Below are 27,605 nucleotides of genomic sequence, written 5' to 3' on the forward strand. Positions count from 1 at the left end.
TTTTTATTCTATTTTCATTTTAAACTTAGCAACAATCAAACGCAAAGAACAATTAAGTAATTTTCACAGCTTTATTTGCCGGCATATAGAAGAGAAAGAAAGTAAGTCTATTCTAAATGATGTCATCTCAATGATGATGCTTCTGTTTAAAACGGAGTCCACAATAACCGCACGTTCCCACTTTTGTCTCTTTATCCTAAAAAAAGAAAGATGAAGCTTTAATTCATTAAATATAACGCAGCATATATTCACCTTGCAATGGTACAGAGCTTTATGCTTAAGAATCATGTCAAGTTATCCAATATCTAAAAAAAACAGCAGCATAACCCAATAGAGTAAAAGTATGATCTCCTTGTGATCTGAACTGTATTTATTGTTTGTACCAAGGGAGACCTTTAGAAAACCTTCATAAAACTATGTTATTTACAGTTTGTTCTATTATTTCACATTAAGACCAGTCTTGTAAATGTGCACATTGATTCAATTAAATTACATGCGTGCTTTACTCATTTACCATCTTCCTTAACCTCGTCATAAAACATAGAACAGCAATGTAGGCCACATGTACACTCAAACCTGATCTGCCAGTACTAAAACAGCTGTACCTATGCCCTGTCCACTTTACAACCATATCCCCATATCGTCATGCTCTCTTATCCTAGAATAAACTCATAATACTTAGCCTCTATTCTTTCTCATCTCTGTCCGAAATAGCTAACTTCATATATTATGCTCCAAATTTTTAATTCAAAAAGACTCTCCAACTTGAGACAAAAGCATCTCTGTAAATCCCTTTCAAAATTCATGGCTATATATCAGTCATACTCAATCTTTCCTCGCAGGAATAAATCCCCTGAATCTCAGGTACAAGCGTATAAACTAAGGATTTAAAGGTACACTGGCCTCACATATATCCTTTGGCTTCAGAGATCAAAAATATTGCAAATGAGATCTTACCAAACCATCCATAGTAAGACTTTGTCTACATCTCTAAGTTCATTACATATGTACTACTCTTTGCAATAACAGAAAACATATCAGTAGACTTCCAAATTAATAAATGCACCTGTTTACTTGGAGTGTTGCGAATTAATAAAAATCTAGTGATCTCAGTCTTGAAAACTGATTATAACTAGAATTCCGCATTCCTCAGGGACGAATCATCTCAGATTGCTACTAATCTTTGTATGAAAAAGTGCTTCCTAATTATTTCATTCAAGAATTGAATTTTAGTGACACTTTAACCTCACTTTCAATCAAAATATTAAAATAGGACACCAAATTTAATTCTAACGCCAAGTGCATAATTCAAATCACTAACTAAATATGCAGCATTATATAAACATTTTATTTTATGTATTTTTTCATTTGCTTCCTGAGCCACAACCTGTATGATGTCCGAGCCACATGAAAATGACATCTCCAAAGAACTTTAGTTTGGAGATACAGCACGGAAACAGACCCTTTGGCCCATCGAGTCCACACCCACCAGCGATCCCTGCACATTAACACTATCCTGTACACACTAGGGACAATTTACACTTCTACCAAGCCAATTAACCGACAAACCTGTACGTCTTTGGAGTGTGGGAGGAAATCGAAGATTTCAGAGAAAACCCATGCTGTCATGGGGAGAATGTATGAACTCCGTACAGGCAGCACCCGTAGTTAGGATTGAACCCGGGTCTCCAGCGCTACTTCTGCATTCAGCAAGTTGAAAATATCCCAAGAACTGAATCACTTGCGCTGTTATAATTTTGAGGACATTCCCCCAATAAAAACAACAGTTCTAAAAATAAGCAAATGTCCTTCATGGTGATCAGCCATTTGTGCTACTGAATGGATTTGTTTTGTAAATAAAAATAATAAAAATAGCTTGTATGAAATTTCAATAGGAAATATACTTATGAAAATTGGTAGAGGTCTTATACTGCTTATATTAAAAAATTGTGCTAATGTAAATATAATGCTACCACAAATATCCTGTTTCCAGATTTCATATGCATAAAGTATACGGTAATATTTTTCACTTGTCGTTTGCAAAAGTAATTGCTCAGCAACAAGAACATTTATGATCAATTGCTATTGCTGCAACATGCATTATGTAAGTGGTTACACTTACCAAGTTTATGTACACCTTAGGATGCCCAAGGGCTCCACCACCACCATCACATGAAACCACTCTATCCGTTACCTCAGATATTGGTTCCTCGGCAATTAGATCAATGGCAAACTTTTCATTTACCTACAAAAATAAGATTTGAAAGCACATTTTTGATTTAACTTTGATTGTAGTAAATGCAAAAATCTCTATCCAGCTGAATACACTTGTAATGTTTTGCCCAATATGCACTTTGATTTGTTCTGAGAAAGTTACAGCTGTGACCATTTGGCAAGAACTTACCTCAGCCTCTCAAACTAAACTGGACAAGCAATGATGTGTGTCCCTAACCAAATGAAATAAAAACTAAATGAGCCATTCTATCAGAAGTTGAATATGGAGAGGTAATTTACTAAATTTCATTCCATGTCCAATCAGGCACAGAAATAAAGAGGGAGAAACACATGGAATTATAAAAATATGAAAGAGCAAACAAATTAAAATGTTTTTTTTTCAAAGCACACAGCCCATAAACAATAATTAAAATCAAACTTGCCAAATAGACAGAAAATGCTGAAACCTTTCAAGAGGGAGAGAGAGAGAGAAGCATGGTTAATATTTCAGATCAATTACCTTACATCAGACCTGGACCTGATGAAAGTTCATCAACATGAAACACTAACTCATCTTCTCTCCTTCAACAACTAGTTATTTCTAGCAGTTACTATGTTTACGCTATTGAGTGACTATGTTATGTGCCGCCACCTCTCCCCACCAAATCTGATCTTTGGCACCCAAGTTCTGTGCACAATTTAATACATCTGACTGTTATATCACACTTTGACACCATCACACAATTCCCACATTGGTCTATTAGGTGAAACTGCAGATATCCTTTCCTTGAAGAAATGTCAGCATGTTGGTAAAATTGAGTAAAGTTTTCACGCAGCCCCTCGAGATATAAGGGCAACTTGCTATGGATAAGACGAGTTTAACGTTCACAATCTCTTCTATCTTAAAGTTCACTTCAGCGCAGTGTCGTCATTGCATTATTGAATGTATTGAGGCTATGGTGGCTCAGGTAAAGAACTAAAGCATTAACTCATCTCTCAAAAAATGCCGCTCCCCATATCCAATAAATGAGCATAAGATGTTCATAGATGGGGTGAAATTATAACTGATAAGATTAATTGATGATAGATATGGTCAAAATTAGTAAGGAGATGGTATCAAACAAGGCCAGTTTTCTCAAAATCACCTATAGTAGATTGATATAGGCCAGGTGCTGAGGGAAATGAGGATAGAGTTGTAGATAACAGGAAAGTGTTAAAGAAGAGTAGGGATTTCAGTGATGACAACATGTACAATGAGCGATTGGTGAGGGGAGGAGTTGTCGATGCTTTGAAGGTAGAATTTGTATGTTTGCAGACAGCAAGAATCAAGTCTGCATTTTGAGAAGAGGTTTGATGATACCAGATGCAACAATGAGAGGGTACTGTTAAAAATAGCAGCTAAAGGAAGAGAAGTTGGGCAAGTCAATACTTTGATAAAAAAAAAGTAAGGTTGAGCTCAGAGAGGGCATGATGGGAGACATAAACATTTGGCCTAGTAACGTAGGGGACGGGAGAAAAAGATCAGTGGCTACTGATCAAATTATCTCCATCTTGATAAAACAAGTCCATGAGCTCCTCACACCTACTGTTTGAGGGGTGATAGTAGGGGTTACAATAGAAACAACTATTAAGAACATTTATGGCAAGAACTGAGAAAAGGAACAAAATAAAGAAAGTGCAGAAGTTTATGTTTTTATGTGGACCACCAATCATCCACATTAGGATCCCAGTGGCATATTTACAAGTGAATGGATATTCTGTAGAGAATGATGGTATGTAATAGATGATTAACTGTAGTATCGTAACCACTGGGAAGTGGTTCCATGCTCTCTCTTTACACAAAAACAGTGACGTTTAAATGAAATTACAGTAAGAGCTCACAAATAGAATCAAAGTAAGGCAGCACTAAGAATTTTAAACACTAATTTTCTTATACTTTTTGAAGTGTGCTTTTAGAACTAAAAGTTCTCATATTAAAGTTGTTTCACTCCTATAAAATTAGTGCTGTTTACCAAATTTTAGTGCATGAACTGAAAAAAAGAGCCAAGTCTTTTTCCGATGGCATCTCAATACAGTCACAATATAAAAACACTTACTTCTTTTTGTCGAGCAAGAAACCGGACTCTTCTGTAATCATCCTCTTCATAAACCTGAAGCAAAATAACAAAAACTTTGCTATGAATACCTACTGTCAATTCCATCGATATCAATCTTCTGCAACATTATCATAAAAACTATACAATCCAAACAAGGGCATTTGATCACTTTGATTTCTTAGCATGAGAACTGCAATTCATCAAAGTATGGTTGTATTGGTATTATGTATAATAATGCTTTGAAAGTTGATTTTGAAAATAATGGATTTATTTGACATGACCATAAGAATCCATGGTGAAAGCAAGTTCAGCAAAGGGGGGTGGCATGGCAGGATTACAAAAATGTTATGTGAAATAATGTGCGCACAACGCACATCACGAGCGCGAAGCCCCTCACGGCCGGGGTCTAGGGCCCGCTTAATTATATTAAAAATGATGTAAAAAAAAGTTGCAAACTATGGAATTCATATTTTTCAGTATTGTTATCAAAGAAAAGAAGGCAGTTCCAATTGTTCGATATTATTCATATGAAGAGGAAAATAACCTAAAATCTACCTTAATTTTGCAATCTCACTAAAGATAATCCCCCTTTCCCTCTCCCCCCTGTCTCTCTCTCTCTCCCCCTCCCCTCCCTCTCTCTCCCTCCCACGCCGCGTTGCAGGGCCTGCGGCGGGGAGGGGGTGGATGCGAGGGCCCGCGGCGGCGGGCGGGGGTGACGAGGCGAGGAGCCGGACGGGGGGGGGGGAATAGAGGCGTGGGCCCGGCTGGTGGGGGGGGGGGGGCGCGAGGTGATTGGGTGGGGGGGGGCGAGGGGTGGGCCAGGCCGGAGCGGCGCCTGGTGTCGGGTCACAGCCGCTGCCAGGACTGGGTTCAGATTCAGTCGTTCACGCTCCCGCCAGGCGACGGGAGAACGGTTTCCCTGGACCGCCAGCAGCGGACCCGCTCCCTGGACACCAGGCTGACCGGCGGCGAGGCTCCGACACCGTGGATGGAGGCGATGGACCGGGTGGGCAGTTTGACACCCCCGATAAAAACAAACAGACCCCCCTCCCACAACGTGATATTCCAAGGCCCCTCTAACTCACCCAGACTAGACACGAGGCCTGAAAATGGTGATGAGCTGATCCCGCCCGGATCCACTGCGCATGCGCGGAGAGACGGCGTCATTTTGCGTCGCCACTGCAGCACCGGCTTCCCCCAACTGCGCAGGCGTGGATGGTCGCAAATCTTTTTTCCCCAAATCCCGCGGGCCGGAACCAGAATTTCCGGTAATTTCTTTCAAAGTGGAAACACTGATTGCGCTCCAAATTTTATTATTTTTGGGGGGTTTTTTTTTTTACTCTGGAAAAAAAGGTGGGTGCAACCGCACCCATCTCACCCCTCCTTCGGACGGCTATGGATATGCATGATGAAATGGCAGGATTTGCATGGTGAGTACAGCAAACAATATTGATAGACTTCCCCGTCAACCATAATTAACCCAGACAACCCAGATAACCCAGTGAACTCTTATAATTCCACAGCACCATTACTGGGGGACTGGGTTTGCATACGATGAGGTTTTGACAGCACTGGGCCTCGACTCGCTGGAGTTTAGAAGTTGAGGGGGGACCTCATTGAAACATAGAATAACTTATAGAATAATGAAAGGCATAGAGTGGATGTGGGAAGGAAGTTTCCACTGGTGGGAGAGTCTAGAATCAGAGGTCATAGCCTCAGAATTAATGGGTGCTCTTTTAAAAAGGTGAGGAGGAACTTCTTTAGGCAGAGGGTAGTTAATCTGTGGAACATTGCCAAAGAGGGCAATGGAGCCCAAGTCCATGGATATTTTTAAGGCAGAGATAGACAAGGTCTTGATTAGAATGGGTGTCAAGGGTTATCGGGAGAAGGCAGGACAATGGGATTATGTGTCAGAGATCTGACTTGATTGAATGGCAGATTAGACACGATGGGGCAAATGGCCCAGTTCTGCTTCTATAACTTGTGAATTTGTGACATAACAAGCTGTTACAGACCAGTCAAGCAACAGCCAACAATCATGCTCTGCATCATGCCCTTTATTCAATGTCTCAGATTCCTTCCAAGTATATCGTGTCCCACCAACAGAGTAGATGAGACAAAGGTAGTGTGAAAGAATTAAGGTAAATACTGGCAGTCACAGGGCTAAACAATCTGATGTAATAATTGGGCATCATCAGGTCTCACAACCTCAAGTACAAGGGAACATGTTGGTGGCTTTTCTCAACTGATGTATCAGGATTCCTTCATGGACGGACAATGGATATACTCTGGGAGATCAAATTTCAACATCCATGACCAAAGGCTCAGTAATACCACTTGCTAAACAGCTCGTCCTGAATGATGCAGCTACCAGACTGAGCCTGTGTCGGGTACAGAACGATGATACAGTACCAGGCATCACATTTTCATCCTTCCCCATTTGTCTGTTGGGGAGGTATTGATCCATTATAACATTAAAAGGGTATAGACTTAGTTCCTCCCACACTGTTGAGTGCATTGGGCAGCAAGCTTTCACCATTCTGTTGTGGCAGTTCAGGTTCTATGGACCATCAGCAACAAAATGGTGCTCATGCATAATCTTTAATAGAGGTTATTTGGTCACGAAAACAGGCACCTAGGCTTAGCATGTCCATACTGACCATCAAACACCCATTTACAGTTTTCCGACACTACTGCCATTATTAAATTGATTTGATGAAACTGATTAATATGAATTTCTTGTTGGGTATTTACTATTTGTTTTAGCGTTTAACTTTATCTATAATAACTGAAAATTTCATTCAGTTCTCTTAATTTTTAAGAACGTTATGGGCTTTTGACTGTCCTCGATCACAGCTTTTGAGTTAAGTTAATGGAAAAGCAATAGGGAACAGGATGTAAATGGCCATAACTTTTTAAATACTGAAGATATGAAAGTGAATTGGGTATCAAATTAAACTTCTTTTTATGCTTTATCTGATAGGACAAATTGCAGACTTGATTTTTAAAATCTCAAAATGTTGTAACATTGCTACAAATGGCCACTACAATATCTGGCCATTAAGGGTGTACAACGGCTACTAGGAAGTTGTTGTCCTGATTATCACCATCCTAAATGATGGCAGAGCCCATAAGAGGTACAAGAGATGTGCCTGAAGTGTTGAAATCTTATCTGTTGGTCAGAGTGGAGTAAAACATTGGTCAGCCAAGGGGCGGAATACAATATGCCACTGACAGAAAGGATGTGAATGCACTGGAAAGGTGTAGAAAAAAATCCAAAGACGTTGTTTGGGATGTAATGGTTCAGTAGTTGCTGCATTCCAACATATGCTGCTGTGTTTTCCTGCGCCTTTCCCTTTGCCCCACACACACGTTTCCCAGACCTCTCCATTCTTCACCATTCTCTCTTGGACATTCATTGTCCTCTCGCCAGACCCTCCCCCGTTCTTCCCTTCTCTCTCCTCCTGGTCATCCCAAGCCCTCCACCCCACACTCCCTTCACACCAGGCTAGATGCAGGAAGATTGTTCCCGATGTTGGGGAAGTCCAGAACAAGGGGTCACAGTTTAGCGATAAGGGGGAAATCTTTTATGACCGAGATGACGAAAACATTTTTCACACAGAGAGTGGTGAATCTCTGAAAATCTCTGCCACAGAAGGTAGTTGAGGCCAGTTCATTGGCTATATTTAAGAGGGAGTTAGATGTGGCCCTTGTGGCTAAAGAGATCAGGGGGTATGGAGAGAAGGCAAGTACGGGATACTAAGTTGGATGATCAGCCATGATCATATCGAATGGCGGTGCAGGCTCGAAGGGCCGAATGGCCTACTCCTGCACCTATTTTCTAAGTTTCTATCTCTCCCACCCCCACCCTAGACCAGACCACCGTACACCACACTCTTCACACCAACTTCTCTCCCACCCTAGACCAGACCACCCTACACCACACTCCCTTCACCATCTTTCCCACCCTAGACCAGACCACCCTACACCACACTCCCTTCAACATCTCTCCCACCCTGGACCAGACCACCCTACACCACACTCCCTTCACCATCTCTCCCACCCTAGACCAGACCACCCTACACCACACTCCCTTCACCATCTCTCCCACCCTAGACCAGACCACCCTACACCACACTCCCTTCACCATCTCTCCCACCCTAGACCAGACCACCCTACACCACACTCCCTTCACACCAACATCTCTCCCACCCTGGACCAGACCACCCTACACCACACTCCCTTCACCATCTCTCCCACCCTGGACCAGACCACCCTACACCACACTCCCTTCACCATCTCTCCCACCCTGGACCAGACCACCCTACACCACACTCCCTTCAACATCTCTCCCACCCTAGACCAGACCACCCTACACCACACTCCCTTCACACCAACATCTCTCCCACCCCCAGACAACCTAAACCTCCCCATAACCCAGAGCCGCTGCCTCCACCGACCTGTCCGGTGTGGGTCACCCTCTCCCTCTCCCTCGCCTGCAGGCTGACGCTCGGACCGCCGCTAACCCGCCTGACGCCCGCTTGCAGGGCCGCCGACAGCTCGCTGCGTGACAGCCAGAGACGCCGACCCGCCGCCGCCGCCGCCGCCATGTTATACCGGTCACCTTCAGAGAGACGAGCGGAACCTGCTGGGTCCTAGCGCCCGCTCGATGCACAGAGAGCGGAAGCAACCAGGTCCTGCTGGTCTGGACGATAGAACACTTTCCACAGATGCTGCCCGATTAAATGATTAAAACATGTTCTGATTTGTAGTACTACTAATTAAGGAATAAATAATGCACACCTAATCTGCATAACATCCCTGTTTTCTTCGAAGGGTGTCGTGGCATTACCTACATTACAGGATAGTCAAGAGTCAACTAAATGTCATTGCCATCTGTACTGCCAATGGAAAAATTAAATCATTATTTGCTGCAGCTTTACAGATCATTATCCCATCAAATGTACTTTAATGTATCAATAATGCAATAATAAATAATCAATAATACCATAATGGTGTAAAACCGGAGTTCATAGTGCAACCAATGCAGTGTCTATAGTAGACCACAGTTACTGAAGTAAGTCATTGTTATGACACCTGTCCGGTGTGGGTCACCCTCTCCTTCGCTTCGCCTGCCCCACAGGCTGGCTGGCGCTCGGGCATTTGAGCGTTTCCTGTAGCGTTTGACAGCACTGGGCCTGTGCTCGCTGGAGTTCAAAAGGTTGAGGGGGGACCTCATTGAAACTTACAGAATAATGAAAGGCATAGAATGGATGTGGACATGATGTTTCCACTGGTGGGAGAGTCTGGGGCCAGAGGTCATCGCCTCAGAATTAAAGGGAGGTGAGGAGGAACTTCTTTAGTCAGAGGGTAGTTAATCTGTGAAACTCGTTGCCACAGAGGGCTGTGGAGCCCAAGTCAGTGGATATTTTTAAGGCAGAGAGACAAGTTCTCAATGGGCCGAATGGCCTAATTCTACTCCTGTAACTTGTGAACGTGGAGTTTTACAAAACCTAATGGTTGCTGGGAAGAAGCTGTTCTTAAACCTGGAATTTACAGTTTTCAGTCTCCTGTACCTTCCTCATAATGTTAGTAGCAAGATGAGAGTGTGGCCAGGGTGATGCAGGTCTTTGATGATATTAGAAATTCTGTGTAGCCAGACACTGCTCCAATGCCATCTTTAAATTTGTCAACAATACCACCTTCATTGGACAAATAAAAGGACAAATGAGTCAGAATACAGGAGGGAGACTGAAAATCTAATTGAATGGTGCCAGAACAACAATGTTTTGAGGAGCTGCCTCAAAAAGACACCAATGTCATCAATGATCCACACCACCAGGCTATGCTGTCATTTCAGTACTGAATTCGGGAAGAAGGTACAGGAGCCTGAAAACAGTGACCACTAGGTTCACAAACAACTTCCCAGCAACTATCAGGCTCTTGAACACTACACAACATTAACCTCAGCAACTATGATATTCCTTGGACAGTGTCTTTAGTTACACTTTTGACTTTGGTTTTGCACTATTATAGCTGCCAGGTATTAATTCTTAATTTATTGTATTATTGATTATTATCTACTTATATGTGCGTTATTAAATTTAAGAGCCTGTAAAGCTGCAGCAAGTAAGAAGTTCATGGTTCTGTTGTCAGTAAAGATCTTATAGCGGAGATCTGCTATAACATCTTTGGTTGTCAGCACATAGGAGAATTAAACACTCTGGACTCTCACCTCCTGTAGATCCCTTTGCTGGTGGGGAGGTCAGTACCCGCGATATACTAGGCATTGTCTACCACTCTCTGCAACCAGATTTGAGTTACTGAACAAGGATGTGATGCAACTAGTCAATATGCCTTTTACTACAAGTTCTGAAGAAGATTCTCGACCCGAAACATCACCTATCCATGTTCTACAGAGATGCTGCCTGATCTGCCGAATTACTTCAGATCGTTGTGTCCTTTTGGAAACAAGTTGATAGTGTACTGAATCTCCTCCATCTTTGAAAAAAGTAGAGGTGTTGATGAGCTCTCTTTGTGATTGCATCAATGTCCTGGGCACTGCACTGCTCATCAGTTAGGTTTGTGGATCCTCAGCTTTCTCCTCCTGAAGTCAACAATCATCTTCTTTGTCTTGATAATATTCAATTCAATTCAACTTTAATGTCATTGCACAAATACTGAGTATGGGTACAACGAAATGCAGTTTTGCGTCAGTCCGTAGTAGTGCAATATAGAAATTAAAAAAAAAAAAAAAGAGGATACAGAATAATAAAAAATACAGAATAATTAAACAATGGGGACGGAGGGACCGGAGGAATCTATCGGCGGGACTCCAAGTTCAGCAATGCGACGGTATGATTGTAGAAGCTGTTCCTCATCCTACTGGTACGAGACCTGAGGCTCCTGTACCGCCTCCCTGATGGGAGGAGGGCAAACAGTCCATGGTTGGGGTGGGAGGGGTCTTTAATGATCTTCCCAGCTCGTTTCAGACACCGTTTTCGGTGGAGGGCATCCATGGCAGGGAGTGGGGCACCGATGATGTGCTGCGCGGTTTTCACCACCCGTTGTAGTGCCTTCCTGTCCGCAACAGTGCAGCTGCTGTACCATACCGTGAAGCAGGCGGTCAGGATGCTCTCGATGGTACACCTGTAGAAGTTGGTCAGGATCTGGGGGGACAGGTGGGCTTTCTTGAGCCTCCTCAGGAAGTAAAGGCGCTGCTGTGCCTTTTTGATCAGCTTGGAGGTGTTGAGGGACCAGGACAAATCCTCCGAGATGTGTACCCCGAGGAATTTGTAGCTGGAGACGCGCTCCACCTCAGTCCCGTTTATGTGGATGGGGGTATGTCTGCCCCCTCTGACCTTCCTGAAGTCGACAATAAGTTCCTTCGTCTTCTTGGAGTTGAGGACGAGGTTATTATTGGCACACCAGGTTGTCAGGTGCTGGACCTCCTCTCTGTAGGCTGACTTGTTGTTCTGACACCGTTCAATCAGATTATCGATCTACCTCCAGTCTTCTGATTCATGATACTAATGGTGCTGATTAACCTGAATTTTATATTTCAAACGAAAGATGCCACCTCTGAGAGAGGGACACATTAAAGAATCAGTCTTGATGTGCTTCAACTAGAAGTGAAACCTATCGTGAACAAGTTGACAATGCTGATATTTATATAACAAGTGAGACAGTGACATAGATAATACAATTGCAAACTAGTAATGTTCCCATTATTTTAGAAATCTTTCAGTAATTGTTGTTTCTATTGAACTAATTTTGTCAAATCTGTCTTCGACTTTCTATCGCAACAGAACGGATTAGTTTTGTTTTGTTTCTGAGGTGACGCCGGGCGTGAGGGCCCCGCGGAATCCAGCTGCAGAGTCCAACGCATGCGCCGTGAAGCAATGGTCACCCTGATCCCGGCATCCTTCCTGGAGCGCGAGTACGCAGGCGCGGACCTCTACTGTGCGGTGAAGCGGCGGCTGGAGAGCGGGTTAGTCTTGTCCTGTCGTGGCCTGTGTGACCGGCCTACCTACCGACCGCAGGCGCTGCTGCAGTAGCCGCAGCCCTGGGGTATGGGGGCGATGAGAGAGGGCACATGGGGTGGGCGAGGCGAGGGGCAGGTAGCCGGGGGTAGACAGAAAGTGCTGGAGTAACTCTGCGGGTCAGGCAGCATCTCTGGAGAAAAGGAGCAGATGACGATTGGGTCGAGACCCTTAGTAGGTGGTGGGTTATTCGGGCTGGGCTACACCGGGTGCAGGACTGGGCTGGGCTACCCCGGGTGCAGGGCTGGGCTACCCCGGGTGCAGGGCTGGGCTACCCCGGGTGCAGGGCTGGGCTGGGCTACCCCGGGTGCAGGGCTGGGCTACCCCGGGTGCAGGGCTGGGCTACCCCGGGTGCAGGACTGGGCTGGGCTACCCCGGGTGCAGGACTGGGCTACCCCGGGTGCAGGGCTGGGCTACCCCGGGTGCAGGGCTGGGCTACCCCGGGTGCAGGGCTGGGCTACCCCGGGTGCAGAACAGGGCTGGGCTAGGCTACCCCCGGGGGAGCATTAAGGTAAGAATTTGAGGGGACTGTACTGCTTGCGAAGGAACTGGTTTTTGGGCCATCATTTGTGAGGTACAGGTTTGGTAATTACATTAGTGTTTGGTCATCTGATAAACATGCAGATCAAACAGAAAACGCTCCGTGAACTCAGCTGGTCAGGCCACATTGCTGGTGAATGTAGCAATGATTCTTCCAGGAAATTCGAGCATTTTCTGCCTATTTAATATATGTACAAATAGTAATTTTGCTCTGGTTTCAAGAACGTGTTGGAATTATTATATTTGAATTAAATGTTAATCTGATAATAATACACTAAACCTCTCAGTGTGCGAGCATTTCAGCCCACTTTTTCATTTTATGGACCTTTGGGCTGAAAGTATCACCAGCAAAGACTGCACTTAATGTCTACTGACTATTCTGAGAATGTAGACATTACGAATTGCAGATGATGGAATCTGAACCAAAGCACACAATACTGGGGGAACACTGGGTCAGGCAACACTGTGGAGAAAATGAACAGGTTGTTTCAGGTTGGGTCCTTCTTTCAGAAATCAGTCTGAGGTTCTTGAATACTTCAAAGATAGACAAAAATGCCGGAGAAACTCAGAGGGTGAGGCAGCATTTATGGAGCGAAGGAATAGGTGACACTTTGGTTTGAGACGCTTTTTCGATTTTTTTTCCAGCATCTGCAGTTCTTTCTTAAACATTTCTTGAATACTTTTATGTTTTGATCCTGCAAAGGTAGTCGTGGGCCACCACATTGAAAAAAATGGCTTGGTAGGCTAAGTCAAAGGTAGTTAACAACATGAGACTGGAAAGTAGTGTTCTGCGTTAGGCATGTTTATGATAAATCAAAATGAAATAGTTATTTGGCTCATAGTCTGCATTTGTACTAATTCTACAACAATCCCATGTTATCCGTCCCACAGTTCCATTAGCAGCTCTGTGTCTCTGCCACTCTACTGTACATTTAAGGAAATTTATAGCAGCTCACCAATCTACACATCTTTGGAATGTGGAAAGAAATTGGAACACTTGGAGGAAACCCATGTGATCACAAGGAGAATATGCAACTTCCATACAGGAGTTCAGAATAGGAAACAGTCAGACAGTTTACAGTTTACTGTTACTTCGAGACAAGGCATTGGAATCCGGAGCAAAATACAAACTGCTGGAGAGAGGAACTCGGGAGGTCGAACAACATCAGTGGAAGGAAAGGAAATGTCAATGTCCTGATGTTATGAAACAATGACAATTCCTTTCTACAACCCTGGCTGTGAAGCAAGTGGACTACTAGCTATGGCACAGATGACATTTTGTAAACAGGAAAAGAAAATGCTGGAATAAAAATTCTCAAATCAGGCAGCTTTTACTGAGAGATGCAGTTAATATTTCTTTAAAAATATGTGGAAAGAGAGGAAGAGTTAATATGTCAGATTGATGGCCAATTGTTGGAACTGGGAAATGATAATATTTTTGATTTTCCATTAAAAATAAATAAGTTTGGGTTCTTTCCTTTCAATGTGTCAGTTATAAATGACGGTACTTTATCGTGGAGTTAGGCCCAAAGTTTTTTCTTGAAGTTCCAAAAGTAAGTCGATCATAACAGTGCTTCACAAATTCCTTTGCACCATTACCCAACATCTACACCAACGTGCTTCGACTACTAACCTTTGGCATTAAAAACAGGAAGATAAAACTATTGGAGGAACTCAGCGAGGGAAATGAATTGCCAAGGTTTTAGAACATCAGGACATTGACTTTTCCTTTCCTTCCACTAATGTTGTCGACCCTCCGAGTTCTTCCAGCAGTTTGTTTAGATTCCAATGTCTTGTCTCAAAGTAACAGGAAACTGGCTGACTGTTTCCTATTAATCCAAATATTCTGAGGCCAATGGTTGCTACAGTTGGCCGAATTCAACTAGCTTACCAACCATTGGATGTCAGACTGGTAATATATTGCTGGTGAAGTTGCACACTAAGTTGTTGAAAGAATATATTTTTCTAGACATCTATGTGCAGTTATTAATATGGTAATTTTTAAGACATCTATCATTCAACCCAGTTCAACAGAACATATATTTGCACTTGTGTTCAAGAAGGAACTGCAGATGCTGGAAAATCGAAGGTACACAAAAATGCTGGAGAAACTCAGCGGGTGCAGCAGCATCTATGGAGCGAAGGAAATAGGTAACGTTTCGGGCTGAAACCCTTCTTCAGAAATGTACAGTCTGAAGAAGGGTTTCGGCCCGAAACGTTACCTATTTCCTTCGCTCCATAGATGCTGCTGCACCCGCTGAGTTTCTCCAGCATGTTTGTGTTCCATATATTTGCACTTGATAGGCATTTTTTTTCAAAGAAACCCAACTTCCTAAAAAGCAGGAAATTGAATAAACATGTAGTAAATATGCTATAATGGAAAACAAAATGCATTTAATGAATTACTTTGAAGTGTCTGCTCTGTGTTAAACCTTTGATTAAATAAATTGGATTCTTTCTAATCTCTTTCATTTTCTATTAATTTCTGAGATTAAGATTTCTTAAGAATCCAGGTCGAATGGCCTTATTTATTTTCGGTGATGGAAAATATGCAGCTAGGGGAGAAATTCTGTACATGGATAAAACTGTTATATACAAATCCCACGGCTAGAATATTTACAAACCAAAGGTTGTCACCTAAATTTAGCCTATCTAGAGGTTGTAGACAAGGATGCCCATTATCTCCATTATTATTTGCGCTTGCTATTGAGCCACTGGCAGAAAGAGTTAGGGGGCATCCGGAAATACATGGGTATAACACAAAGGACACAGTGAATCAAATTTCTCTATACGCAGATGATGTATTAATTTACATTACAAAACCAGAAATTAGTATTCCAAACTTATTAAAGCTAATAACCCAATTTGGTTCACTTTCAGGATACAGAATAAATTGGAATAAAAGTGAAATTATGCCAATAAGGGAACATAACAAACAGACAATACAACAATTTCCATTTAAAATAGTAAATGAAAAATTTAAATATCTAGGTATTTATGTAACTAAGATATATACATCATTATTTAAAGCAAATTTCCCCCCATTACTGAACAAACTACATAAGAATATTCAATACTGGAAAACACTTCCTATCTCAATGGTAGGCAAAATCAATGCCATAAAAATGATTTTTTTACCGCAAATATTATATCTTTTTCAGACAATTCCGATATATCTGGCAAAAAACTTTAAAAAAAAATTGGACTCTATTGTTAATGATTTTATCTGGGATTATAAGAATCATAGGATAAACAAAAGTCCCTTGTGTAAATCAAAAATAAATGGAGGCTTGGTTTTACCCAATTTTTTGTTTTATTTCTGGGCAGTTAACATTAAAAATATGAATTTCTGGTTGGAAGAAATAGATCATCAACCAGACTGGTTAAAAATGGAAAAGGAAGATTGTTTACCTTTTGATATCGGTTCGATATTATTTGCTACGTCTAAATTAAACAAAAAAATTTATAGGGAAAACCCTATAATATTTAGTGCTATACGAATCTGGAAACAATTAAAAAAGACATTAAAATTAGATAATTTATCACTTTTTCTTCCAGTTGTGAATAATCCTTTGTTTAAGCCTTCATGGTTGGACGGGGGTTTTACACAATGGAAGAATTATGGAATTAAAAATATGGGACAACTTTACAAGGAAGGCACTTTTCTGACATTTCAGGAATTGCAACAGACTTATGGACTTCGAGGAAATGATTATTTCAGATATCTTCAACTTAGAGATTATGTAAAATCGAACTCCCAAAATTTTCGAATTAGAAATTCAGAAATTCTTGATGAATGTTGGAACAAACATCCTAATACAGAAAAATTAATATCTTATATATACAATATCTTATTAGACAGTGACATTCCCTCGACGGACTTACACAGACAAACATGGGAAAAAGAATTAAATCAAGTAATAACGAAAGATACTTGGGAAGAAAGTTTGCAACACATACATCAGTGTTCACTAAACGCCAGACATTCTCTAATACAATTTAAAGTAATACATAGGTTACATTATTCAAAAACAAAACTACATAAAATTTTTCAACATATCTCACCTATATGTGATAAATGTCAACATTTAGAAGCTACATTATCTCATATGTTTGCAAACTGTATAAAAATTAAAAAATTCTGGGTAAATATTTTTAGTATAATATCTAAAGTAACCAGCACACAATTGGACCCAGATCCAAAATTAATAATACTCGGAATATTAGAATTAAATCAAACACTTAGAACAACACAAAGAAACTTTATTGATTATAGTTTAATAACAGGAAAAAATTTTTGGAAAGGCCCTACGGCCCCCACAATCAAAATGTGGATTATAGAAATGACGGAGACCTTAAACGTGGAAAGAATCAGATTTTCCCTGTTGGACAAACAGGAATTATTCGTTGGAACATGGTCTCCTTTTATTGATTACTTAAAGGGTCAGAATGGTTCAGCACAGGAACCTGACTAGCACGCGGGCTACAGAATGGATGAAATACTATACTCTGAAATGTACGAATATATCTCGAATGAAGTCTTTTTTATTTTAATAAATTTTCCATTCTTCTTTAACTACCTTTTTTTTTTTGTTTTTTTTTTTTTTTGTTGTTGTTTTTGTTTTTTGTTTTTCTTCTCTTTCTTTTCTTTCTTTACTTCATCTATCTCTTTAGTTCTATCTAGTTTAAAAAAAAAAAAAGGCAAAAAGTATTGGAGACAATGTAATAATAATTGACAATATTATCAATTTAAAAATGTAAGACTGTAATGATGTAATTTGGTTATGTACCCATCTCCAATAAAAAATATTTAAAAAAAAAAAAAAAAAAAAAAAAGATTTCTTAAGAATCAATTTCTTCTAGATGCAATACTTCTAGAGAATCAATTTATATTACTATCCTCTGCTTGCCTTAAACATGTACTTTCCATTACAGGTGCCAACAAAATGGCCCTTTTTGTCAAGAATCTGCTCCAAGCGGTCAACAGGCCTCTTTTGCAATGGAATAGATGCTCAATCCTTTGGATGTCGGTTTGTTCGGTGATGCGTAAGCAATCGATTATTGCAGCCACAATGAGGCCCAAGCTGTGGCCAGATAATTACAAAGCAATACGATCAACTGACGTGACTTTTCTTGAACCATATCAACTGCAAGGCGTACAGAACTTTGCTGGAATGAAAACAAAGTCTGCTCTAAAGCGACGGTGTAAGGACTGCTTCTTTGTGCGTAGACGAGGACATTTGTATGTTTATTGCAAGACTCATCCTCGGCATAAACAGAGGCAGGGTTAACCCGGAGATAGAAATTCAAATGATAATAAATTGCAAAGTTGAATTTAAATGTGTACTAAAGGATTTCATATTTTCCATTAAGGTTCATCAGTTTAAAAAAAATATTATCTTATCGGGCAGCGGTAGAGTTGTTGCCTTACAGCGCTTGCAGCGCCAGAGACCTGGGTTCGATCCCGACTATGGGTGCTGTCTGTATGGAGTTTGTACGTTCTCCCCGTGACCGCGTGGGTTTTCTCCAAGATCTTCGGTTTCCTCCCACACTCCAAAGACGTACAAGTTTGTAGGTTAATTGGCTTGGTATAAGTGTAACTTGTCCCTAGTCTGTGTAGGGTAATGTTAACATGCATGGATCGCTGTTTGATGCGAAATTGGTGGGCCGAAGGGCCTGTTTCCGTGCTGTATCTTTAAACTAAACTAAATAAAGCAAAACGTGTATATTTTAATTTAGAAGAATTACATTTAGATTATACATGACTCTTAATTTTTATCCTTGTAAAAAGAGGCTCATGTACAGAAAATGAAACAATTGATTATTTTATATAAAGAAAGAGACTTTCATTGAAAATGTAACTTCTGTGACTGGATACTGTCCCAAAGTGTTTGTTGGTGCCAATGAAACTCGTTGAACGTCTACTCAGTACTTTAACTTAAAATGTATGAAAACACTTTTGCACACAGGAATTTTCTAAAATTTCCAATGGTTCACCTGAATGGATGTCATCTTGTCAATACCCATTGAATATAGAAATATATTTAAATTTGAAGAAGGGTTTCGGCCCGAAACGTCGCCTATTCCCTTCGCTCCATAGATGCTGCTGCACCCGCTGAGTTTCTCCAGCATTTTTGTGTACCATAGAAATATATTTTACTGGTTTCCCTCTTTCCACTCTGGCTGATGCTTTCTCCAGAAAATTTACCAGACACATTTCTTCCTTTTGAAGCTACATTGACTCTGCATAATTAGATTGTGACTTTCCAAGTATTCTGCTATTTCTTCCTTTGCAGTTGAATCGACCATTTTTCCAATGGTAGACATTAGTTGTCATTCTCAAGCTGATTTTTTTTACTTTTGAGACTATTTATTAAACCTGTCTGTACATGTTGAAAGCAGGTCGGACAAAGCAGCAGCGAGAACGACCATTGGCTGGACTTGGTGAGTCACAGGTAGAGCAGGTATAAAAAGGGTGAAAACGGCACTTTAACAGTCTTTGTGAGTAGCTCGGAAAAAGCAGCAGTGAGAACGATCGTTGGCTGGACTTGGTGAGTCTTGAGTGCAGGTTTAAAAAGAGGGCAAACAGCACTTTAGCAGTCTTTCAGTGTAAGTCGGACAAAGCACATGCTTCCAAGCTCATCAGAGTAAGGAAGGTTAGGAATGAGTGTGGGGATTGGTTGAACAATTAGATTGGAAGATTGGTAAATTGGACAATTAAGCAATTTAGCATCTGATAAAAGCAAGACTTGCTCAAGGGGTGCAGCCCTGTCGAGGGAAGTGCCCTGTGAAAAAAGTGCGAGTCTGGCTGCGAGTCTTGTGAAAAACACGCGAGTCTTTGGCTGCGAGTCTTGTGAGAAAAGTACGAGTCTTTGTCTGCGAGTCTTCGGGGAGGAGGCTGAGGGAGGACGTCACACCAAACGCTGGAGAGGGAGAGATGAAAGAAGGAATTGGCAAGCAAGCTGTTTCAGTGTGATGCTTGCAGGATGTGGGAGGTCAAGGACACCGCTGGTGCCTCTGGCTGCTACATATGTGACAAGTGCATCCAGGTATAGCTCCTGAAAGACCGTGTTGGGGAACTGGAGAAGCGAGTGGATGACCTCAGGTTCGTCCGACAAACTGAGTCGCTTCTCGACAAGTCCTACAGTAAGATTGTTACACTTAAGGTACTGGAAGAGAGAAGGTGGGTGACGGTGAGAAAGAGAAGGAAACATGGAATGCAAAGGTCCCCGTGTTTTGTACCTCTTGAGAACAGGTTCACCCACTTAGAAGCTGTCGGGACAGAAGACATTAACACATTGAACGGCAGACTGGCTTGCGAAGTAAAAAGGGCTGCTGAACCAAAACCAAAGAGGCCCACGTCAAGCAACGCTGTGGTAGTTGGAGACTCCATTGTGAGAGGTACGGACAGGGGTTTCTGCGGCAACAGGTGGGATTTGAGAATGGTGTGCTGCCTCCCTGGTGCCAGGATCCAGGATGTCACGGACAGAGTGCAGAAAATCCTCAAGGGCGAAGGTGAACAACCGTAAGTGGTACTACATGTCGGCACAAATGATGTCGGAAAGAAGGGGATGAATATTCTGCAGCGTGACTTTAGAGAGCTCGGAAAAATGCTGAAAAGCAGGACCTCCAGGGTGGTTATTTTCGGTTTGCTTCCAGTTCCTCGTGCTGGCGATTGCAGGCACAGGGAGATACAGGACCTGAATGTATGGCTGAGGAACTGGTGCAGGGGTTTAGATTCTTAGTCCACTGGGACCTGTTTTGGAGTAAGGGGGAACTGTACAAAAGGGACGGATTGCTTCTTAACAGGTGGGGGACCAGCATTCTGGCAGGCAGGTTTGCCGCTGCTACTTGGGTGGTTTTAAACTAAATAAGGAGGGGGGGGGGGGGGGGGGTGTCAAATGGGATAGTCAAGGATGGAGTTAAAAGGAAATAGAGTAAAAGTATAGTTAATGACCCCAGAATTAAGGGTAAAGAAAGCTCACAAAGGGATAGGAGAGTATGGCCAAGTGTAATAGGGATCGATGTGAAAGGTGAGATGCGTAGGGGATTAAAAGTATTGTATATGAATGCGCAATGTATAAGAAGTAAAGTAGATGAGCTTGAGACTCAGAGGTTGGTAGATATGACATTGTGGGGATTACTGAGCCGTGGCTGCAGGAGGATCGGTCCTGGGAACTTAATATTCAGGGTTATACATCCTATAGAAAGGACAGGCAGGTGGGCAGAGGAGGGGGGTAGCTCTGCTGGTGAGGGATGGAATTCAGTTCCTTGCGAAGGAAGACATAGGGCCTGACGAGGTAGAGTCACTGGATTGAGTTGAGGCATTGTAAAGGCAAGAAGACACTAATTGGTGTTATCTACAGACCCCCAAATAGTAGCCCGGATGTAGGGTGCAAGTTGCAGCAGGAGTTAAAACTGGCATGTAACAAAGGTGATGCCACTATGGTGATGGGGGATTTCAATATGCAGGTAGACTGGGAAAATCAGGTTGGTTCAGGACCCCAAGAAAGAGAGTTTGTAGAGTGTCTCCGAGATAGATTCTTAGAGCAGCTTGTAATGGAGCCGACCAGAGAAAAGGCAATTCTGGATTTAGTGTTGTCCAATGAACCAGATTTGATAAGAGAACCCGAGGTAAAGGAACTGCATGATGGTAGTGATCATAATATGATTAGTTTTAATCTGCATTTTGAGAAGGAGAAGGTTAAATCGGAAGTGTCAGTGATGCAGTTGAACAAAGGGGACTGAAGGCATGAGGTGCTGGCCAAGGTAGACTGGAAAGGGATCCTAGCAGGAATGACGGTGGAACAGCAATGGCAGGAATTTCTGGGCATAACACAGAAGACGCAGGATCATTTCATTCCAAAAAGGAAGAAAGATTCTAAGGAGAGTAGGAGGCAACTGTGGCTGACAAGAGAAGTTAGGGATAGAATAAAACTAAAAGAAAAGATGTATAACACAGCAAAGAGTAGCCTGAAGCCAGAGGATTGGGAAACTTTCATAGAACAACAGAAGGAAACAAAACGGGCAACACGGGCTGAAAAGATGAAGTATGAGAGGAAGTTGGCCAGGAACAGTAAAAGCTTTTTTAGATATGTTGAGGGGAAAAAGAGTAGCAAAGTCAAATGTGGGTCCCTTGAAGGCAGACACGGGTGAAATTATTACGGGTAACAAGGAAATGGCAGAAGAGTTGAATAGGTACTTCGGATCTGTCTTCACTAAGGAAGACCCAAACTATCTCCCAGATGTGCTGGTGGACAGAGGATCTAAGGGGTAGAGGAACTAAAATAAATTTTCATTAGGCGAGAAATAGTATTGGGTAGGCTAATGGGACTGAAAGATGATAAATCCCCTGGGCCGGATGGTCTGCATTCCTGGGTCCTCGGAGGTGGCTCTAGAAATAGTGGAGGCATTGGTGATCACTTTCCAATGCTCAATAGATTCAGGATCCGTTCCTGTGGATTGGAGGATAGCTAATGTTATCCCACTTTTCAAGAAAGGAGGGAGAGAGAAAACGGGGAATTACAGACCAGTTAGCCTGACTTCAGTGGTGACCTCAGGTTCGGCTGAGAAACTGTCGTTCCTCGACAAGTCCTACAGTAAGATTGTTACACCTAAGGTACTGGAAGAGAGAAGGTGGGTGACGGTGAGAAAGGGAGGGAAGCATGGAATGCAAACGTCCCCGGGTGTTGTACCACTTGTGAACAGGTTCACCCACTTAGAAGCTGTCGGGACAGAAGACGTTATTACACTGAGCGGCGGACTGGTTTGTGAAGCAAAAAGGGCTGTTGAGCCAAAACCAAAGAGGCCAACGTCAGGCAACGCCATTTTAGTGGGAGACTCCATTGTGAGAGGTACGGACAGTGGTTTCTGCGGCAACAGACGGGATTCGAGGATGGTGTGCTGCCTTCCTGGTGCCAGGATCCAGGATGTCATGGACAGAGTGCAGAAAATCCTCAAGGGCGAAGGTGAACAGCCGGAAGTGGTATGTCGGCACAAACTATGTCGGAAAGAACGGGATGAATATTCTGCAGCGTGACTTTAGAGAGCTTGGAAAAATGCTGAAAAGCAGGACCTCCAGGGTTGTTATCTTTGGTTTGCTTCCAGTTCCTCGTGCTGGCGAGAGCAGGAACAGGGAGATATGGGACCTGAATGTGTGGCTGAGGAACTGGCGCACGGGGCAGGGATTTAGATTCTTAGATCACTGGGATCTGTTTTGGAGTAAGGGGGAACTGTACAAAAGGGACGGATTGCATCTTAACAGGTGGGGGACCAGCATTCTGGCAGGCAGGTTTGCCACTGCACGTGTGGTTTTAAACTGAATAAGGTGGGTGTGGTGTCAAATGGGATAGTCGAGGATGGAGTTAAAGGGAAAGGGTTTCTTGAATGTGTGAGCGGAGAGACGGGTGTAAAATAGTGGTAAAAGCAATAGGGAGCAAGGTGAAAAGTGGCAGGCAGACAAATCCAGGGCAAAAATCAAAAAGGGCCACTTTTCATCATAATTGTATAAGGGGTAAGAGCGTTGTAAAAACAGGCCTGAAGGCTTTGTGTCTCAATGCAAGGAGCATTCGTAATAAGGTAGATGAGTTGAATGTGCAGATAGCTACTAATGATTATGATATGGTTGGGATCACGGAGACATGGCTCCAGGGTGACCAAGGCTGGAAGCTGAACATCCAGGGATATTCAATATTCAGGAGGGATAGACAGAAAGGAAAAGGAGGTGGGGTAGCGTTGCTGGTTAGAGAGGAGATTAACGCAATGGAAAGGAAGGACATTAGCTTGGAGGATGTGGAATCGATATGGGTAGAGCTGCGAAACACTAAGGGGCAAAAAACGCTAGTGGGTGTTGTGTACAGGCCACCTAACAGTAGTAGTGAAGTTGGGGATGGCATCAAACAGGAAATTAGAAATGTGTGCAACAAAGGTAAAACAGTTATAATGGGTGACTTCAATCTACATATAGATTGGGTGAATCAAATTGGCAGGGGTGCTGAGGAAAAGGATTTCTTGGAATGTATGCGGGATAGTTTTCTAAACCAACATGTAGAGGAACCAACGAGAGAGCAGGCTATTCTAGACTGAGTATTGAGTAATGAGGAAGGGTTAGTTAGCAGTCTTGTGCATGGCCCCTTGGGCAAGAGTGACCATAATATGGTTGAGTTCTTCATTAGGATGGAGAGTGACATGGTTAATTCAGAAACAATGGTTCAGAACTTAAAGAAAGGTAACTTTGAGGGTATGAGACGTGATTTGGCCAAGATTGACTGGCGATTAATTCTTAAAGGGTTGACGGTGGATATGCAATGGAAGGCATTTAAAGACTGCATGGATGAACTACAAAAATTGTTCATCCCTGTTTGGCAAAAGAATAAATCAGGGAAGATAGTGCATCCATGGATAACAAGGGAAATCAGGGATAGTATCAAAGCAAAAGATGAAGCGTGCAAATTAGCCAGAAAAAGCAGCCGACCAGAGGACTGGGAGAAATTCAGAGACCAGCAGAGGAGGACAAAGGGCTTAATTAGGAAAGGGAAAATAGATTATGAAAGAAAACTGGCTGGGAACATTAAAACTGACTGCAAAAGTTTTTATAGATATGTGAAGAGAAAGAGATTAGTTAAAATAAATGTAGGTCCCTTGCAGTCAGAAACAGGTGAATTGATCATGGGGAACAAGGACATGGCGGACCAATTGAATAACTACTTTGGTTCCGTCTTCACTAAGGAAGATATAAATAATCTGCCGGAAATAGCAGGAGACCGCGGGTCAAAGGAGATGGAGGAACTGAGTGAAATCCAGATTAGTCGGGAAGTGGTGTTAGGTAAATTGAATGGATTAAAGGCCGATAAATCCCCAGGGCCAGATAAGTTGCATTCCAGAGTACTTAAGGAAGTAGCCCCAGAAATAGTGGAGCATTTGTGATAATTTTTCAAAACTCTTTAGATTCTGGAGTAGTTCCTGAGGATTGGAAGGTAGCTAATGTAACCCCACTTTTTAAAAAGGGAGGGAGAGAGAAAACGGGGAATTACAGACCAGTTAGTCTAACATCGGTGGTGGGGAAAATTCTGGAGTCAGTTATTAAAGATGGGATAGCAGCACATTTGGAAAGTGGTGAATTCATTGGACAAAGTCGGCATGGATTAATGAAAGATAAATCATGTCTGACGAATCTTATAGAATTTTTCGAGCATGTAACTAGTAGAGTGGATAAGGGAGAACCAGTGGATGTGTTATATCTGGACTTTCAGAAGGCTTTCGACAAGGTCTCACATAAGAGATTAGTATACAAACTTAAAGCACACGGTATTGGGGGTTCAGTATTGATGTGGATAGAGAACTGGCTGGCAGACAGGAAGCAAAGAGTAGGAGTAAACGGGTCCTTTTCACAATGGCAAGCAGTGACTAGTGGGGTACCGCAAGGCTCAGTGCTGGGACGCCAGCTATTTACAATGTATATTAATGACTTGGACGAGGGAATTGAATGCAACATCTCCAAGTTTGCGGATGACACTAAGCTGGGGGGCAGTGTTAGCTGTGAGGAGGATGATAGGTGGCTGCAAGGTGACTTGGATAGGCTGGGTGACTGGGCAAATGCATGGCAGATGCAGTATAATGTGGATAAATGTGAGGTTATCCACTTTGGTGGCAAAAACAGGAAAGTAGACATCTGAATGTTGGCCGATTAGGAAAAGGGGAGATGCAACGAGACCTGGGTGTCATGGTACACCAGTCATTGAAAGTAGGCATGCAGGTGCAGCAGGCAGTGAAGAAAGTGAATGGTATGTTAGCATTCATAGCAAAAGGGTTTGAGTATAGGAGCAGGGAGGTTCTACTGCAGTTGTACAGGGTCTTGGTGAGACCACACCTTGAGTATTGCATATGGTTTTGGTCTCCAAATCTGAGGAAGGACATTATTGCCATAGAGGGAGTGCAGAGAAGGTTCACCAGACTGATTCCTGGGATGTCAGGACTTTCATATGAAGAAAGACTGGATAGACTCGGCTTGTACTCGCTAGAATTTAGGAGATTGAGGGGGGATCTTATAGAAACTTACAAAATTCTTAAGGGGTTGGACAGGCTAGATGCAGGAAGATTGTTCCCGATGTTTGGGAAGTCCAGAACAAGGGGTCACAGTTTAAGGATAAGGGAGAAATCTTTTAGGACTGAGATGAGGAAAACATTTTTCACACAGAGAGTGGTGAATCTCTGGAACTCTCTGCCACAGAAGGTAGTTGAGGCCAGTTCATTGGCTATATTTAAGAGGGAGTTAGATGTGGCCCTTGTGGCTAAAGGGATCAGGAGGTATGGAGAGAAGTCAGGTACGAGATACTGAGTTGGATGATCAGCCATGATCATATTGAAAAGCGGTGCAGGCTCGAAGGGCCGAATGGCCTACTCCTGCACCTATTTTCTATGTTTCTATGTACTCGCTAGAATTTAGAAGCTTGAGGGGGGATCTTATAGAAACTTACAAAATTCTTAAGGGGTTGGACAGGCTAGATGCAGGAAGATTGTTCCCGATGTTTGGGAAGTCCAGAACAAGGGGTCACAGTTTAAGGATAAGGGAGAAATCTTTTAGGACTGAGATGAGGAAAACATTTTTCACACAGAGAGTGGTGAATCTCTGGAATTCTCTGCCACGGAAGGTAGTTGAGGCCAGTTCATTGGATATATTTAAGAGGGAGTTAGATGTGGCCCTTGTGGCTAAAGGGATCAGGGGGTATGGAGAGAAGGTAGGTACAGGATACTAAGTTGGATGATCAGCCATGATCATATTGAATGGCGGTGCAGGCTCGAAGGGCCGAATAGCCTACTCCTGCACCTATTTTCTATGTTTCTATGAAAGATGCTGTAGTCAATTATTAAAGAGGTAATAATGGGGCATTTGGATAGCAGTAAAAGGATTAGCCCAAGTCAACATGGATTTATGAAAGGGAAATCATGCTTGAATAATCATCAGGAATTTTTTGAGAATGTGACAAGTAAAATGGATGAAGGGGAGCCAGTGGATGTAGACTTTCAGAAAGCCATTGATAATTTCCCGCACGGGAGACTGGTGACTAAAATTAGAGCACATGGTATTGGGGATAGGGTGTTGACATGGATAGAAAATTGGTTGGCAGACAGGAAGCAAAGAGTATGAGTGAACGGGTCCTTTTCAGAATGGCAGGCAGTGGCGAGTGGAGTGCCGCAAGGCTCGGTGTTGGGCCGCAAATGTTTACCATATTAATGATTTGGAAGAGGGAATTAGGAGCAACACTAGCAAGTTTGCGGATGACACAAAGCTGGGTGGCAGTGTGAACTGTGAAGAGGATGTTAGGAGGTTGCAGGGTGACCTGGACAGGTTGAGTGAGTGGGCAGATGTGTCACAGATGCAGTATAATATAGATAAATGTGAGGTTAACCAATTTGGCAGCAAAAACAAGGGGGCAGATTATTATCTCAATGGCGATAGGTTAGGTACGGGTGAGGTGCAGCGAGACCTGGGTGTCCTTGTACATTAGTCACTGAAAGTTGCCGTGCAGGTATAGCAGGCAGTGAAGAAAGCTAATGGAATGTTGGCCTTCATAACAAGGGGATTTCAGTATAGGACTAAAGAGGTTCTTCTGCAGTTGTATAGGGCTCTGGTAAGACCCCATCTGGAGTATTATGTACAGTTTTGGTCTCCTAATTTGAGGAAGGACATCCTGGTAATTGAGGCAGCGCAGCG

At 42.6% G+C, this 27,605-nt stretch overlaps 1 protein-coding gene and 2 long non-coding RNA genes across 3 annotated transcripts; 2 read left to right on the top strand and 1 right to left on the bottom strand.

The window, feature by feature from the left end:
• Positions 1-57: 57 nt before the first annotated feature.
• Positions 58-8,973, bottom strand: ndufs6 (NADH:ubiquinone oxidoreductase subunit S6). Its single transcript, XM_033048284.1, has 4 exons — positions 8,771-8,973; positions 4,311-4,364; positions 2,123-2,245; positions 58-196 (listed from the first exon to the last, which is right to left on the bottom strand). Exons 1-4 carry the CDS (start codon positions 8,918-8,920, stop codon positions 128-130), a joined length of 396 nt encoding a protein of 131 aa, XP_032904175.1. The 5' UTR covers positions 8,921-8,973; the 3' UTR covers positions 58-127.
• On the top strand, positions 8,914-27,605 carry LOC116990531. Its single transcript, XR_004416571.1, has 4 exons — positions 8,914-9,013; positions 11,303-11,307; positions 26,133-26,136; positions 27,595-27,605. It is a non-coding gene; the product is annotated as an uncharacterized LOC116990531 (long non-coding RNA).
• Positions 12,207-18,232, top strand: LOC116990526. Its single transcript, XR_004416569.1, has 2 exons — positions 12,207-12,300; positions 17,828-18,232. It is a non-coding gene; the product is annotated as an uncharacterized LOC116990526 (long non-coding RNA).

Source organism: Amblyraja radiata, chromosome 2 (assembly GCF_010909765.2).
Source record: "Amblyraja radiata isolate CabotCenter1 chromosome 2, sAmbRad1.1.pri, whole genome shotgun sequence".
Taxonomy (NCBI): domain Eukaryota; kingdom Metazoa; phylum Chordata; class Chondrichthyes; order Rajiformes; family Rajidae; genus Amblyraja; species Amblyraja radiata.

Excerpts from the sequence above, each read along its gene's own strand:
- ndufs6 (XM_033048284.1), bottom strand. The coding sequence starts at position 8,920 with ATGGCGGCGGCGGCGGCGGCGGGTCGGCGTCTCTGGCTGTCACGCAGC. Across the intron at positions 4,365-8,770 it reads GGGTGACCCACACCGGACAG|GTTTATGAAGAGGATGATTA; the intron begins GTCGGTGGAGGC and ends ATTTTGCTTCAG. Across the intron at positions 197-2,122 it reads CTAAGGTGTACATAAACTTG|GATAAAGAGACAAAAGTGGG; the intron begins GTAAGTGTAACC and ends TTCTTTTTTTAG.